Genomic DNA, 17,505 nt, shown 5'->3' on the forward strand with positions numbered 1-17,505 from the left:
TCTTTCCTGTCCTTCTAAAGTAGCACATTTTAGGTAAAAACTGGCACTAGTGTCACTTCCCCTGCAGAAAGTCTTGTTTACTCTTCTGGAAGCCCTGCTGCAGCCCTCACTCTCTCCTGTTCTTCTTAATTCCAGTGCAGTTGGATCCTCTCCTGTTCAGCTCCCTAAAACACATTTGATCCTTCTACACAATGAGATCTTCTCCTGTGACCAGGAGAACATTTCCATTCCCTTCCTCATCAAACAGCTTCTACAACTCCCAGCACGCTGCTGGTCTCAGCCACTGGACATCACGTTTCTAATGGCAAAGTCATTCCTTCATTCCCTTCTGCCACATTGCCTCCTCTGTCCACCACAGAGATGGGCAACTCCTTACCAACTCTACCCACTCATGGCTGGTACAGAGATCAGCCTGCCATGCAACCTCTAACTGCCTCCAATTTGTGATCCCAGTGTCCCACCGGGTAGGACTCTGCTCCTCTTGCACCATGAGAGAGGGCTGGAGATAGAAAACACAGAGGTCTTAGAACAATTCCAGTTTACCTGCCAAGACCTGGAGGGACAGAAGGATCCTTTATTTTTTCCACATTTTAGTCCAGAAGACTTTACTGAGTACCTCACTAGTGACAATTTTAATGACTCAACTTCCCACTCAAGCACCTTGCTATCTGTCTCCCCAAGCTCTTCAAGGCAAGACAGTTCCCGCAGACCTGTTTCTTTGATTTACTTTTCCATGAGCAGACTGCACTGTTCTGCAAAACAAGTCTGCCAACTCAAATTCACCTCCCGAGCATCTATCCCTTCCTCCAATTATCCATTAACTTCCATTAATCCGCCCTACTGGATAATCAGAGTAATGCTCTTTAAGCATGTAACTATGACAGGGCAAAGCCACTCTCCGGCTGCAAGCTGCGTTACAGGGCACAGTGACCCTGCAGGTAATGTAATTGGGAATATTACGCTCTGAAACCTCCAAATAGTGTATTTATGGAGTCAGCTCCCCAGAACAGGACACGAGCACTGCAGAAAGGACACTTTTGCTGAAAGAGTTTCCCGGCACACCAAGGGATACCTGGCTGGATAGCAACTTACTGCAGTCCTGAAATGAAGTGTTCCCTCCCCCAACCACCCGGGGCATCTTCTCACCTAATTTAAGAGTGACATTTATCCCTGTGTGGAAGAAAAGCACTTCTCAAGATGACAGCAGCATCATTTCCCCCTCCTTCCCTGCTAAATTGTTCAAGTCATTGGCATCCATGCCCTACTGCAGCTGTCAAAGTCGATACATTGGGATACTGAAGGAGAAGCTACTCAGACTCTTTACCCTCACAACAGACTGCTTTTCTGAACATTAACCACTCCCCAGGAGTACTCACTTTTGAGCAGGAACTGAAAAAGAGGGTTTGGCACCCATTGCAGGAGAAACCATGGTGCAACATGAACCAGCAGAAGAGGAAAGCTGCTGTTAGCACCCATCAAATACCATGAAATTAAATTAAGGTGGCAAGGAACTGCAACATCATTTTGTTTTCTCTTTTGTCCCAGAAAGAGAATCAGTTAGATTTCATTAATCTGTGCAGCCAAGCCTCACTCCTCATTTCTCTTTACGTGCAGTAAGTCACAATCAGTTTACTATGCACATGAAGAGGCTGAGAGTGGGGGGAGCTTTTTCACCCATGCCTGCCAGCCTGAGCTGAGATTTACCGTGAATTCAGCCAGGAGTCTGGCAATCAAGGGTAAAGACAAAGTTTTTTCATTTGACAGTAGCAACTGATTTTTGCTGCCACTTAAGTTAAAAACAAAATGAAATAGGGGTGATGGGAGCACTAACATTAAGGATGTAATTACTTCAATACAGATTAAAGTCCCTCAAATGACTTTCAGAAATGACCAAGATGTAGCACGAACCTCTTTGAAACTGCTCTCACAACAAAAAGGCCAGTACAAGTGGGAGACTGGACCACAGCAACAAAAAGCTGGCCGTGGAAATAAGTGAATATTAGTTGTTTGATCGAACCTGAAATCGGAGTAGAAGCAAAGATCTAGCTTAAAAACCTGTATTTGTTGTTGCAAGAGAAAATTAATGCACCTTCTATATTTCTAGCATCAGCCGGTAGAAGGATTGCTTTCTACAAGAAAGCAGCCGTACTAGCAGTGTAGGAAAATACAGAGTACATCTCCAGGGTGCAAGAGCTATTTTCCTCAAGGCAGTTCTACGGCATGTTTACAAAAACACACAAATAAATTCTCAGCTCTCCGGATGTTTTGCAAGCATTACCTCTCACCACGGTTGCACATGGCAAATCGGTTAAGCAGAAAGGTTCTCTTACCTATGTAACCACTGACTCAAACCAGCCATCTCCTCTCCCACAGAGAGCACGTGGAAGACAAGTCTCGAGCTAGTGAACTGGCTGAGGGCCCTGATATGCATATAGCCCAAATCCTGACATTCCATGATTTTTTATATGAATATTTTAGCCCCTTGACTGTTTTCAACATTTTAGGTTGTTTCTCCCTCTCCCTCCCCCTCCACCCACAGTTTTTCAATTTAGCTTCTAGCATCATTCAAGTCTAAATTAAAGTCTCAATACAGCAGGAGTGATGCTGTCACAGACAATATAGAAAAGCAATTCCTCTTCTCACTGACACAACGTCATAGTTTGGCTTCTGCAGTCACATTGTGCAGCGCTTACATACTTGCATGCAGTTCAGTGTCTGTCTATCCCTAGGCCATCCAAGCACCTTCAAAACCAGGTTCCTTTTAAAGGCTCCTGCTGCATTAGGTGATTCAGTCTTGTTATGTTATGCCTATATCTCTCTCATTTCTTTATGTAATTTTGCATTATGCCTGCCCTGTATGATAGGTACAGCCCATGTACTAAGCTTGTACCCTAGCATAAATTCAAGGGTTGGTTCTTGGCTATAACCAACAGTATACAAGAAACTGAAACAAGAATTATTTCTTGCTTTTTTTTCTTCCTCAGATTTATCTATGTTCCCACCCACTCACCCCCAAACATTTGACTGATACATCATCTTCCCTCCAGGTCTAACTCACTGTATTAAGTGGACTTTTTTCCCACCCCTCCTATACACACGAGCTTGCCTTGCTTTATGAGAGTTTATTGAGAAAACATAAAGCTTTTTATTTGTCTTTTCCTTTGCTTGACAGATTTTAGCAGTTAAAAAGAAAGCATACATATCTCCCTCTCCTAGCCCTTACTCTTCAGCCCCCTATTTATCTTTGGGAGGAACATGGAAATGTCCTGCTTTTTCACCCCTCACTCTTCTAAGAGTAAAAACAAATCCGAGCAAATGCCATTTAGACTTCACTTTCAATTTTTTCCTCAACTATTTTATATCCTTCAGTCAGGGGTTTCAGAGTCAGAATATAATGGAAAGAGAATGTAAAATTAAGAAGTTGGGTGCTAGCTATAGGTCTAGTTAAGCTGAGCTAGGAAATAGGTCACTGCTCCAGCTCAGGCACCATCCCACTGCCCCATGATCCTGCTGATTCAGCCATACTTGCATTGGTCAAACTTGAGCTTACTTCCACTCTGCCCTTATCTCAGGACAGATCCTCTCTGGAGCACCCTGAATTGCTAGTCTTTCCCCTGTCACTGTGCTTGTTGCTGCCCCTCTAGTTCCACCCCCATCCGGAACTTAGTATCAAATGCATCTATTTGGGAGGACAGCCCTGAAAGAAAAACAGGTAAAGCAGCACAATTCGGGGGTGGTAATGGGGCAACAGCATGCAGAAAGGAGGAGAAAAGAAGCAGCTGAAGACGACATGTCTTGGTGGCAGATATGGTTTAAGAGTGATGTGAAACCCAGAGTAGCTGGGTCAGTTCAAACTGGGGGTGTGACAAAGACAAGATTTTATCTAGAGGCAAGCAGATGAAGACTTGCACAAAGTGCTCCAGCAGCAGGTGTCCAGAGCAGGAAACAAGGCAGCAAAATAACCATCTGGAAGTGGTGATCTCTTCCACCAGACCAAACCAAGAGCCAGACGCAGGCACCTACCTCAAGAAGTGTGGGAGATTAAGAATCTTAAGAGCTTAAGCCAGAGTTTTCAGACTTTGAATGTTTCAACCTTGACACCTTAAGCAGGTGGCCTGATACCAAAGGTGCTGAAAGCTCACAGCTCCACCAGAAGACACATAGGCTGTATTAAGGGTCAGCTTCACCATTCAGCCTTGGTTTGTTGAGTCTGGGGTGCACGAGCTGCACGTCTGCCACTCTACCACATAACTGCCCAAGAGATGGACCACCAAACACGCAGCTGTTAGGTGTGCTTGTGCAACCAAGCCATCCTGGCCATGTGCAGTTGTATGCCTAATTCATAACTTTTGGGCAATTTTATTTCCATTTGGTTTACTCTTATTCAAAGCAGGCAGCTAAAAACACTGAATTCCCCAGAGTTCCTGCATTTCAGCAAACCAGAGACTGGGGAGAACATGTATCTATCAATATCCTGAAAATAAAGAAGCAGGGAACATGAAACAATCTTCTAGAAAGGTGGTAAATTTCCACCCTACCTTCTGTCTGCCCCAGCCTTAAGCAGATACCAAATCAGAGACCAAAAAAAGTGGGCACAACTGTGGAGCTGGGTAGTAGCTACATCATAACTCTGTAGTTAATAAGGTCAAATGGCATCACTTAATTCAGCTGGCATCAATGTGACATTCCAGGCAAGGGGACTTCAGCAACATCAATGTCTATTACTTGGCTAGGTATTTAACATAGCTTAATTAAACCCTATCTATAGCCAACAGTAACACTAGTAAGAGGAATAGATAGCATAAATAGTGCTGTTTGCACAAATCCCCCTTCTCAAGTCCTCCACCTCCTCCCCTGCAACACTCATTTTAAGTGCTGATACATCTGCAAGAAGTATTTTTATTTCTATGCAGGCCCTAATGCAAAATGAAGCAACCAAATTGGGACAAAACATAAAAGGCATTTGGGGCCATGCCTGAGCTGGAGAAAGAGATAAAGGAGCAGGTGTGCGCTAGGAGGAACAGGGGCAGAGGAGCTCTTATAAGGCAGAACGATGTGAGAGGAACTCCAGAAGGGACAGGCTGGATGCAGAACCCTTAAGAGGTTAGGAAAGCTCCTGTATGGATTCACGACCACCTTGCTGAACAGGGATGGAAGTTTCTCAAATGCAGGACAGATCTGCATAATATGCATGATGGGGTGAAGGGAAAGACATGGACATTTGGATCAGCTGTTGGGACACCCTGAACCAGAAGGCGATAGCCACAAAGGATCAGGCATGGGGGAAAGATTTAGAAACTGTGCCCTCCGCAGCCAGGTTGGACTACAGAGTGTGGCTCATCCCATCAAAGTGGGAACATATGGAGCAACACAGATTATCGGCTCTTGTTTGTTCTTCCCAAGCAGCTTTTGAATAGCTCTTCTTCCTTTCCACCTGAAAGGACTGCCTCTACTTCAGAAAAGCTGAAGGATGAGTAACAGCAAATTTGAGAATTGGGCTTCATGTGCCAAGTTCTCCTGCTGTGAATGGGTGTAAACCCGTTGGCTTCTTTGCCAGAGTACTTGCTGAGAATCTGGACCACATTGTCTTTGGAGAGGAAAAGCACCAGAACGTACTTCTCAAAGAGCCTCCTCAAAAATTAGGGCCTCAACTGGAGACTTGAGACTGATGGCTTACAAGACATTCCAGCTAAAACCACCCCAGCTCTACATCAACCACCTTCATCCAGCACAGCAGCACAGGTCTTTTCACCTACTGTACCCACAGCCTCATCGTAAGGGCATCCAGCCCTCGTAACGCACATTTCCTCCCTGAATTATTTATGTTCACTAAGGGTCAGGGAATAAAGAGAGCAAAAGCCTCCACCTCGGCAAAAGTTCTAGTCTAGCAACTGATGCTGATATCCATTCACAGACAAGTCCCAGACCGTGAGCAACTGGATGTAGAGTACCACTACAGGGCTCTACAATCGACAGATCACGTCACCCCTCTGACTTGCTCTGAATCCCCACCATCACACCAGAGTCAGTCTCCGAACCCTCCCCTGCACACACAGCTGATCTTCCTCTCCAAAGAAAGCCAATCTCTTTTTACACTTTCTTAAGTATTTTCATAAAAAATTTGCTGCTTAAAAATAGTCTTGTACCCTTGCCTACAAAACCAGCCTTACTAAACCTCTGCAACAATATCTGAAAACCCTTTTAAGTCTCCTGGAATACAGAATTTTACTGAAACAAACCAGAAGTATCTTAATTATCTTAAATATCCAATATTTACATTGGAATTGTTTCAGGATAGGGAATGGCCTTTTTTGGTAATATATAATACAATCACACTGCAGATACTAACAAATAACCATACTGTCCGTATGCATGACGAGGGAAACATTATCAGAGTGGGTACATTCTTTCAATGGCTCGAGTTTATTAACACACAGCTAGGCTTGGCTTTTCGCAATAGCTGTTCAGTCTAGACAGACAGAAAAGAGAAAAATCCTTAGTATTCTCCTACTGTAGAAGTCATTTCAACACGCAGAAGAATAGTTACTTCATTCCTCTGCTGAGGAACCTATACCTTAAGGAGTGTTTCAATGCAGAACGCAAGTATATTTCTCCATCTGAACAAATTTAAATGTTTCCTGAGCTCTGTTTCTCTCAGAGCCTGCCATCCCTCTCATCAGAATTTTTTCAAAATATATTTTCAAAGCAACCTTTGAAACATGCTCTCCCCTGCCACAACTACTCAATCCTCTTTTTGGTCTCTTGCGTCAGAATCAAGATTTGGACCAGAGGGGTCACATTCCACTCACAGACAGAGGGAGAAGAAAATATCTCCCCAAGACACCACTTGACTGCCTGAAAATTCAAAATTAATGAGCTGAACATTCAGCTTCCAGGAAAGGAATTCCCTGTATTTTTTAAATACACTACTTTTTCCCCTCAAGCTTTTGCCCTTTTTTGCCCCCCACAATGGCTGAGGAAGTAGGAATGGAAATAAGGTTGGTCCTTCCACACTGAGAATCCCAGGGCTGGTAGGATCAAAAAACTTACTATAACTTATAGGAATGGGCAACATTACCCTACAGCAGTACCAGAGAGAGCTACAGGACCAGCATTTCTGTTAAGGAAAAAGATGCATAGATCTACATTTTCTTCAAATGTCAGTCTTTATACCTTATTTCATATATGTTCACTGGCACCATTCCAAATAAATCCAATAGGAGATAATTACTTATTCACTCTTCAAATAACCAACTCACTTTGAAGGTAAGTCATGCATTATTGTTTCTGGCCTGACAAAATGTGCAATCAAGCCAAGTAGCATGAAATAAAAATAAAAAAAACCCCCACAACCAAAAACATAAACACTTTTAGCTGTGTTTTCAAACACTGTAGTTACTGTACGATTGAAGTTCCCCTTCCGTCCCTGCTGCCAAACAAGCACTACAGTTCTGTCTAACACAGTTTCAAAGCAGAGTGTTAGCAATTGCCCAGTGAAAAATGTTTGTACTTCAGCTATATCAACCTCTAATCTCTCTCTTGAAAAGGTAACTTTGAGAAGAACTGAGAAACTAGCATGAATCTTAAAGCAAGTTTAACAGAAAGTCCTAAACCTACTTAAAATACCCAAGCCAAACATGATCAATGAGGACTTAAAAAAAAAAAAAATTCACAACAGGTTACCAGCTTTCTGAATCTGCATGTCAAATCCTTGCAGAGAGGCCAGTACTTCAGACTTTGATATCTGTGTATTATCAAGAGATTAAATGCAGACCATGGTTTTCACAGAGGGATTAGTTGTCGTTAAGTACTGCTTTCCTCCTTATTGGCAAAGTTTTGCACTCTCCATCCTGCCTGGCAGCCTATATTAAGAACAAACTGCCACCCAGACTTCTCCTTTCTTCTAAAGAAAGAGACAAAAAGAAAGGCGACACTAGCTTTTATGACTCTCCTAACTGCACTCCTCCGGAAACGCCCTACAGGTCTGAACAAAGTTTACTCCATCACAGCCTAAACAGTAGAAAAACCTATGCTATACATGTGTATTTGCAGAGGTCTGAGCAAACACAGTACCTATTAATTTCATAAAGCTGCTTCATAGTGATGATGTGAGACCTCTGTCTAGGTCTGTGTAATGCCCCCAGCTCTGGCTTCCGAGTCTTCCTCAAAATATAACTAGCATCCAAACCCTTCCTGAATGCAAGCTCTCAACATAATCAAGAAGAAACTTAGAAAAAAGAGGGGGGAAGGGGGAAAAATAATTAAACAACTGTACAACCTATTAAGGTTACCGGGGCTGTTCCTTCAGACCACAGAACTATAAATCTAAAGAGAGGTACTTTCTGAGTAGCAGCTAAGAAACAAAACTATGCAAACAAGTTGGCATAAGAAAAATGTCACCTAAAACAAGAAAAAAAAAACATTAACCCTATTTTCTGCTAATAACTACATTTCCAATTCTTCTCTGGGAATGAGGGACAGGACCTACCCTGCAGTACTTGCCAGCTTTGTGAAGATCAAGCAGCTTCAGAGGCTAGCAAAGTCAGGAGATGTTCCAAGGGAAACCTGAACTGTCTGAGGTCCATCAGTCACTTCCATGCACCTGCTGAAAAAACACCTGCCCAGATTTATTCATCCCTTGCACTGCTGCCAACAGTTCAGGCATTTCTGCTGAGGTTCCTCACTCCTGTTCTGACAGTATTAAATAGTCAACTAATACAATATTTAAAATTGATTTTAACTAGCAAGACAATGTAAATTACTCTCTTCTCTCTTCCAACTCCTTCCTGTAAGAGATGTCCCCTTTCAGCTCAGCAGTATGAATGTCAAAATGGTACCGGTTTGCTGGCAGTCATGCATTCAATATTGCAGGTGCTGGAGAAAAGCAAATACACAGTCCCTTAAGAGAAGGCTAAAACACAGGCTGACGTCAAAATGGACCTTGATGCTCTATTCCACCTGCCAGCAGCTCTAAGGAAGCTTTATTCATATTTTAATATTTGTTCCCATTCTCATTGCTCAGGGTGGAGAATGCACAGTCTCCTGGTCAACATTAATGGAGTCTTATCCCGCAGCAGAAGCAGCTGGTCTGCACACCCTGGCTTTGCCAGCCCACATAGGGAGCCCTGCATGCTGAGCTGCGGCCAGTTGAAGAAAACAGGGCTGCAAGTCTGCTCTGCTTGGGCAAATCGAGCCTATCTTCACAATAACATCAAGTTGCCATTACAGCACTTCTGGGAAGACAGTCTGATCCCTGCACATACAGGTAGACAGCCAGGACTGTAAGACAATCCTTGCGAAGTCGCAGAACTCACATGGCAGGCAGCTCAGGTGTCTGGTCACTATCACAACAGTGGGAAAGAAATAACAACTCTAATACCTGTCAACCTAAGCCACCCTCTTGTCACTCCAAAATTTCTAAGACCAGAGCTTTATGACACATTTGGCCCCAAGCAACCAGGTCTTGTGTCTCTGTCCAATGAGTCAGGAATAAAGGAAAATTTGCATTATTCCCAAAGACCCCAGTCCAGCTAGATGCTGAACACCTCAGGCTGCACGCAGCTTTCCTGAAAGTCTTGGCTAGCCACGTCATTTGCTAGTCACACGCCAAGAGCATTTGTGATGTTGCAAAAAACATTTGTGCCTGGAAACACAAAACCTAGCTTAACAGTCAGCATGCACGATGGAGGGAGAGGACAGACACAGGTTTGATGGCACCCCCCAACAGATGAGTTCTGTAACACTAGCTCTATGCTGCCTAGACCCTCACCAAACATCTTCATTGACAAAGAGATCTTACAGATCCTACTTGATGGCCCTCATCTCACAAGAGCTAGTGAGAGATAGTGACCAGGGACAGGTCTGGACCTTTTCCAATCAGAAAATTCATCCATTCGTGAGATTCTGCTTCTTAAATTAAATATCTGGCCAACACCCAGACAGAGGGGCACCTTCAGCAGGGCACTGTAAGCGCCCTGCCAATCAAACCATTCCCTGGGCAAAGACACATGTGGAGCCTGGTTTCCTATTTCACCTCCTCCCTGCCCCATACAGATTATCTGATATCCAGTAATACAGTCTGAGCTCATACTGGAATCATCTGTACATTAGGGGCATTAATTCAGATCTCCCTCTGCTATTCAGTGCCTGTTTTCCAGCAACCTTTAGGCACAAAGTACCTTTGAGACGCAACCTGTCACCTAAGCCCTGCCTTCTTGAGAAAGCAAACTAACAGATATAAAGTAAGAAGCCCTTTCCTTGTTTTCTGGGGAGTTCTCCAGGAAAAAAAAGGAAGTTTCATGCTGGGTCAGCAAGAGAACAACTTTTGCAGCTCTTCAGGCTTTTTGTACTTCACTGGCACAACAAGGCAGATTGCATAAGGTAGGATGGTTTGGTGGCAAAGCCAAGCAAAAACCACAGAAGCTTTGAAGAGATAGAAGGTTCTTGAAGGAAAACTAATAAGGAACTTCCCTCCTTCCAAGCAGGTAGATGTGGTATTTTCTTCTCAATAAGAGAGCTTTCTGCATCTACCACTTTTTATATAAAGCCTCCCTCCCCATCTGCAGAGGTTCTACAGATCAGGCAGCCTCTGACAGCTGAATCCTGAAGACAGCTGCATTTAAATTTGGTTTAAGGTTCTTGGGTGCTGCTCATTGGTATAGACTCCCACCTGCTTCAACAGCACTGAGATTTCATTCTTAGGTGTTCTCACTTGCCATGTTCCATCTATTGGAGCATGTCTTACGGGGGAAAAAAAGTCTTATCAGGGCAAACTGAAAATGCATGCCATGCCTTCTGCAAACCCTGTTCTGCCCAAATCACAACCTCCTCATGTCCAGCAAGGGATTACAAGGGGAAAGAAACAAAGACTAAGGTTCTGGGAAAGGAAAAGATCCTTTCTGGACACAGCCTGTGCTGCTGCAATTGTTATATGAGACTAATTGGAAAAAGCATTGGGACATCAGGCCACAGGGGCCTGCCAAAAGCAGTCCTCCGCATTCCTTTTTAGGGCCAGTGTCCTTGGTTATTTCTCCTTGGTGGGCTGCAAATTCTTTGGCAAAGCCTTTGGTTTATAGGCATATAAATCTTTTTTTTTTACTTCCACTGTAGAATGCAGGGAATAAGCATCAGCAAGCCTGGCTACCAACAGCTACGGTCATACTGGCCCTGTGAGTCCAGGAATACAGCCCAGCCTCCTTGGACTGTGCAGCCAGAGGAGAGCAGAACTTTCCTCTGACAGAAGGTTTAATCAGGGAAACTTCGCAAACATAGATGTGGGTACACATCAGTTGGATAAACGAATTAAGCCAAGAACAGAAAGCAGAAGTGACATCTTATGGCAACACAGCAAGTCAGTGGCAGAGTCTGTGACCTAAACGATACCCTCCAACACAAAGGAGTTTGGATGTCCAAACTGAACTTTGCCAGGTCCTGGGACAAAGCCTTCCCCTTTGGTTAGGGACAGACGGAGAAAAGGGGATGCCTTGGTTTGCTGGTACATCAGAGTTGAAACATGAAAAAATATGACAGCCTATTCACGTTACAGAACACAGACTCCTCATTTTGCCCAGCTTTGTAATGAAAAAAGAGCAAGAGACCACAACTCCTGTAGCGTAGGAACTTCCCACTCTCAGTCGAAATCTACAAAGGGGAAAAAAATGCTCATCCCTTTCTACTCTCCACACAATAAAGCTCCTGAGGAAAAACCTCTTTCCAACGTCAACTTTACAATTCATCTCCTCAGACGTGCCTATTAATCTGTATGCAATTTAAATTCTCAGTCAGCGCCTGCACAGCCAATACCCTATTTCCACTCTGAATCTCTGCCTAACCTGCTGGAGGAAAGCAGAGCTTGATGCTGTGACGAGGACCCTCACTGCCAGCCAAGCGACAAAACCCCAACGCATTTGCTCCCCGAACTCAACCCCCTCCTGGAACCTCACAGAGGAGTTACCCTCACACCAGGATTGCATCGAGTCACCGAGGCACTGTTTTAATTTGTTCAAAGCAGAAATGTTTGTGCATGTGCAGGCTGACATATACAGAAATAGGACACTTTGAGCAAAATAAGACCTGTGGAAGTTGGGGAGATTTTTAAAAATTTCAAAAGTTTAAGATAAAAATTGATGACATAGCAGAAACATAAAATTTTAACCGAGATAATGATGGATTACAGACATTAAAAAAAACTTCAAATCCTTACTGGCAAAGTTTAAAAGAGCTTGCAAACACTAGGCTCTCTCCAAGACACCATGACATTGGAGACATTACAATTTTACTCCATTTTAAGAAGTTTAGAATTACAAAACATTCAGACCTCAACATCTCAGTCTGAAAATCCTTCAGCTAACTCCAGGATGAACGAAGTGCAACTTCCAGCCTAAATCCCCTAATTGTTAGTTACAAAGGATGATATGTGAGCTGGAAATGGTTGCATGGGTCCTTTCTGCTAGGTGGGTTCCTCCGGACAGAGGCATCAACTTATTTGATACATTTCACTGGACAACGGGGAAATTGTTGCCAAGTATTGAGGCTACCTTTGAATACACAGAGAGAGAGAGGTTAAAAGGATGCACAGCCCATTTGCAAACAGCATAGTTAACCATTCTGCCCCATATTTCCTGCAAAATTGAGAAAGTATCTTCCAAAAATAGCCAATAGTTTTGCTGAAAGGCTCAAAACAAACAGTACTTCTGAAGAAATATCTTACATACTTTACATAATAGCCATCTCAGAAGGGAAAAAAGGATGTGTACAGTGTTTCAGTGAGAATTCTGCATTGAACAAAAAGACATCATTCTTTGCTTAACACAAGGCTTAAATTCACCATGAAGGAAATTGCTGAAGTCAAAGCCTCAGGGCTCAAGTTGGGAGGGAGATACCACTCTGAAGGGAAGAATTTTTATCCTAGATTCAAATTGAAAAAGGATACGTAAAAGGAACACTGTCAGCTTATTTAAGCCTCAAATTATACTAGCCTCAAAAAGCAAAGTTCAACCCCACTCAGCATCCCTTCACCAAAATCTAATACATTTTTAAGTGCTTGGTCTGTTGTGTACCCAGATCTACCTCTGCACACTTCTGTTTACCTTGGTTTTTTTTCTCTTTAAACACCTGGTCCTTATCTCTAGACGTGTGGTTTACCCTTCCTGCTTAACATAGTATCACAGTTTAAAACAAAATACCATGAAACTAACACCAGTATAGCACCATAATCACTAGTGCCTTCCGCTTCCCTTCGTATTCAGCTGTATCTTTCCTCATGAGCTGAAAGTTCAACATACACGTTTGCCTCAGTGAACATCTGTCCCTGAGAGACAAGGGTAAAACACCTAATGCTCCACAAAAAAAGAATTGTTAGAGATGAAGCTGGAGCAGTATGAAGGGGCCAGTCAGACGATGAAGCAAGCAATGCCTTTTTTTTTTCTTTTTTGAGAGCCCAGAAAGCAAAGTTGTTTCATTTGCATTAGGATAACAATGGCCGAAGGGCTTAGAATTCGTATTAACTTATTAAACAAGTGCTTTGGGGTTTTTTTTCCTTTTCTCCTTGGAGGGAAAAGGAGCTGTGCTTTTTCCTGTGTAGAGACAAACAACTGATTTCAGATGGTGCAAATTACCTGCACTACACAGCTAAGCTCTCTATTATTATTGTTGTTCCCACATCCCCAGTCACCACCAGGGAATAACCAAGGAAGTGAACTGGATCTCCAGTTGAGAGAAATCTGTGGAAAACTCTCTCCCTAAGGAAAGAACCTGTGTGTGTGCAGATAAGAAGTCAGGGAAGGGCCTGGCAGGCCACACTTGGCTCCAGGCTGCACCAATAAATACAGTGACTTCAGCAGCAGACCAAAGAGCTCAGCCTTTACCACCTGCCTTAATATTAACTAAAAATATGGTTGCCATCTGGTGGCTAACACAGAATGAACTTAGCATCTATGATGAGTTCAGGGTAGACCAGATGCCAGGAGACAGATTCCCCGCCCTGTCCCCTCCTGGAACCGCAGTAAGGGGAAAAACCACAGATGTGGCCACACTCCCTCTCCTGTAAGGAGCCAAGCCAGGACCTTGTTGCTGCAGTCAGTTCCATACAGGATCTGCTATTCACTTGGGGTTTTTTTCCAAGCAATCGGGCAAGTTCAAAGCACGTGTCTAGTCTCAGTAAATGAGCTTAAACCAGTGGAAGCAGTATGTGCAAAATTAGGCCCAACAGGTTTGGGTTGCCATTCTGACCCAGCAGCATTTTGTAAGTGTCGGCAACTAGTACAAGGCTCGGGCCAGCACTGCATCCAATCCCAAACTGCCTGGATTAAATCTAGCTGCTAAAGATAACTCCCAGGGAACAAGAGCAGCAGTGGGCAGATCCGTTCACCCTCCCTCCCTTGAAGATGCACCAGTCCTTATTCAGTCAATGTCATCTCACAGCAAATCACTGAGAACCAAGATGAGCGTGCCCGAGATAAAAGCAGCTGATCAATGTCCCTGCATAAAACATCTGATAATCCCTAAACAGAGCAGGCATCTGGCATCAGATTCAGCATGCCAGAGAGATGAGCATGAAAAGTATACATTGCATATTCCTGGCACCTTTTGCTGGCACAAGGGTAGGTGGAGAGCAGCGAAAGGGCTCCCGGGATTCAGAAAACACCCCTCCCTCATCAGACATCGGCACAATTTTCAAAGACAGTATGGTTTTTGCCTTACCACCATTCCAAAATCTGGAGCTCAAGGTCAGTAAAGCAAGTAACGAATATCATGGTTTGTGGTTAGAAGCAAGTGCCCGTCTCCTTTTCCTCACCGTCTCTGAGGTTACATATTTAGCGCTATTGCAAAATACAGTACCGCTCTTGAAACTGCCGCATAAAGCACAACCTAAATACCATAGAAAGGAGGTCTCCTCCTGCTGAAACAATAAGCATCTACATATTTAAAACAAACGTGCGGCGCTCTGTCCTCCCTCCCTCTCTGTGTCTCCCAGCTGAATCCGATGCCATGTTTCTGCTTATCCTGAGCGTACCGAGGGATGGTAAACCCTTACAGCTCACAACAGCGATATTTTGCCTTCTCAGGATGCAAAGGGGCCCTAAATCCGCAGGCAGGGAAGGCAGCTGCCGGCTGCACCCGCCGCGAGACGCATCTCTGCTTCAGGGAGGGGGGTGTCATCCCCGGTACCCGCATCGCCCCCCGCATGGCGGGGAGGCGGCGGCCGCCCACCCCCCCTCTGCCCTACCTTCTCCTGCGCCCGGGTCAGCTTCTTCTGGACGTTGCTGGCGATCTTCCCGGCGGTGACCCCCTTGCTGCCCAGCTCGGCCATCTTGCCTCCTCTTTTTAACGGGCGGCTGCGAACGACGGGCCGGCAGGAAGGGGGGGAAAACCCGGCGGGCAGGCGATGGCCCCGGCCGCCGCCACCGCCGCCTCCCGCCCGCCCGCCGCCTTTTAAAGGGACAGTGCGCTCCGCGCCGCCTTAAAGGGGCCGCGCGTCGCCCCGGGAGGGGGCAGCAGCAGCACAGCCCGGCATCCCGGCTGCGAGGGGTGCGATGCTCCTGCTGGCAGCCGGGGAGAAGAGCTGGGGGCAAGCGTTTGCCAGATTCCCCCTACACTGCCTGCCGCCTCCAGGCCCCCAGAGTCGGCAGGCAGGGTGGGAAAAGCTGGGAAGCATCGCAAGGAGGGAGGTGGGATGAAGGGAGAGACGCCGAGGGGCATCCCGGTGAAAAGGAGGTGTGCTTCCCACGCTGGAGCCACTGATACTTCAAAACAGCTAAATGAGGAACATTACATAGAGACGCTGGCTAATGGCTATATTAGTCTTTTTTAGTAGCCACAATTAGAGAGTGCTGCACAGTAACAAGTGATTAATCTTAGGTGATGGTACCAGTTTGCTGTTGTCTTTCATCCTGCAGCAAAATAGCATTCTTGACTTGTTTTAAGAGATTTGTACCACTACTTGCTGTCACTGACTGTCCATACTCCTAAATTTACACAACAAAGGTACTTTTCAAATTATTCCCGGATCTTTACAAACACAATGTAAGAAAATTACATTGGGGGGGTGGGGGGGTGGGGCGTGTGTATCTGTAAGTGAATCAAACCCTTGATTTTAAAAAGCGAGCTGAAATTTCAGAAGATTTCATCCTTTAATGTACCAACCTATTATGGGACCCAGGTAAATGCCTTCACCTCTGCCTTATCTCTTAGAAAACTGGAGTAATCAATTGATCCACATGTCTCACAGAAGCATTAGGACAACTAATTAGTTAATGTTTGTACAAAACTTTGTGCTGTGGTAGCAGCTTTTTACATGTTTTTGGATTTGCACAAGATTTTGCATTCAGCATGGTTGCACATGAAGGTTGTTCCCGTTAGGGAGTAAGGATGACAGTGGAGTGGGGTGCTTTATGTGTCTCCACTGCAGAAGACATTGCGGTGATGGAACATTTACCAGAAGAAAGTCAACCATGACTGCACAGAGCGCTTTATATGCCTAACTTCCCCTGAATTCCTACTACCTTAGTCTGTATGGTATTATTCTTCAGCTGTGACTCAACTGCTTTTCAGTGTTGTTGCTCCTGGCCCAAATAAGCACCCTGCCCCTTGCCTGCCCTTGTCCCTCTTCAGGGAGCCTGGACTTCCTGACTGCATACGCAGCAGTTATGCCAACGCTTTCATCCCAACAGGGCTTCGGTCGTGCTTTGCTAGACCTTTGTGCAAATTCCTTTTGTGAAACTCTATTCCTTTACAAGATAGGACAAAGTTCTGCTTCCTGGAATACAGAAAGCCACCACCTCAGCACTGTTATTCGTACCCTAATACTCAGCCCCAAAGCTTCCGTCAGTTCCACACACTGGGGCTCGGTCAGGTGGTGGGGAAGCTTCCTTCCTAGCCTGCTTCTGCACGCTCGTCTTACTTCTTTGGGGGACCTTACATCTGCTTCGTGCACACACAGTACCCAGTACAGTATCAACCAAACCAATGCTCTGCAGACAATTTAGATATGTAAGGAACTTGCATTTGCCTTTAAGATGCATCTCTTACACCTATTTTAACTGTAAGATAGTACCAAAACCTACCTGTGTTCCACGACAATTTCATACAGTCTTTATCTTGCCAGATGAAGACTGTTATCTCCAGAGTTTCACACACATAGGGGGTAGGGTAGCACTCACCATTGCGATCTAAAACAACAGAAAAATGTTGAAGGCGATTACTTGAGAGCGCTAGGCCAGTTTTTTCATCTTATATTGCATTTATTTGTTTCCCATTTCTGCTTCAGTACTATTTCTGTTCATTCAGAACTTGGAATAAAGCCAATTGTCTTGCCAGAGCCCTTAGAAACTGTGGGCAGAGAACCTGTCAACACCTCTTTGTGAGGCTTCCTGACATAGTGCCTCTGCATTTCTTGCCTGTTATAACAATGGCTTTTTTTTTTTCTTTTAATGACAAAAAACCTCATTCAGAAACTGGTTTAAATCCATGCTATACTTCAATTATGTTAGTAGACATACTATTCCT

The 17,505-nt window shown here is 44.5% G+C and overlaps 1 protein-coding gene across 16 annotated transcripts in view; it reads right to left on the bottom strand.

Moving 5' to 3' along the window:
- The window catches only part of BIN1 (bridging integrator 1), a 101,123-nt gene extending 85,627 nt beyond the window's left edge, over positions 1-15,496 (bottom strand). For 3 of the 16 annotated variants that reach the window (XM_054829888.1, XM_054829887.1, XM_054829886.1), the window contains exon 1: positions 15,227-15,494. In XM_054829888.1, coding sequence (XP_054685863.1) covers positions 15,227-15,310 — 84 coding nt within the window. In that variant the 5' untranslated portion in view covers positions 15,311-15,494. Of the gene's footprint in view, positions 1-15,226 lie in introns of all 16 variants that reach the window. The other 13 variants (XM_054829895.1, XM_054829890.1, XM_054829889.1 and 10 more) reach the window with 8 other exon arrangements.
- Between the last annotated feature and the right edge of the window lie 2,009 nt (positions 15,497-17,505).

Source organism: Grus americana, chromosome 6, assembly GCF_028858705.1.
Source record: "Grus americana isolate bGruAme1 chromosome 6, bGruAme1.mat, whole genome shotgun sequence".
Lineage (NCBI taxonomy): Eukaryota > Metazoa > Chordata > Aves > Gruiformes > Gruidae > Grus > Grus americana.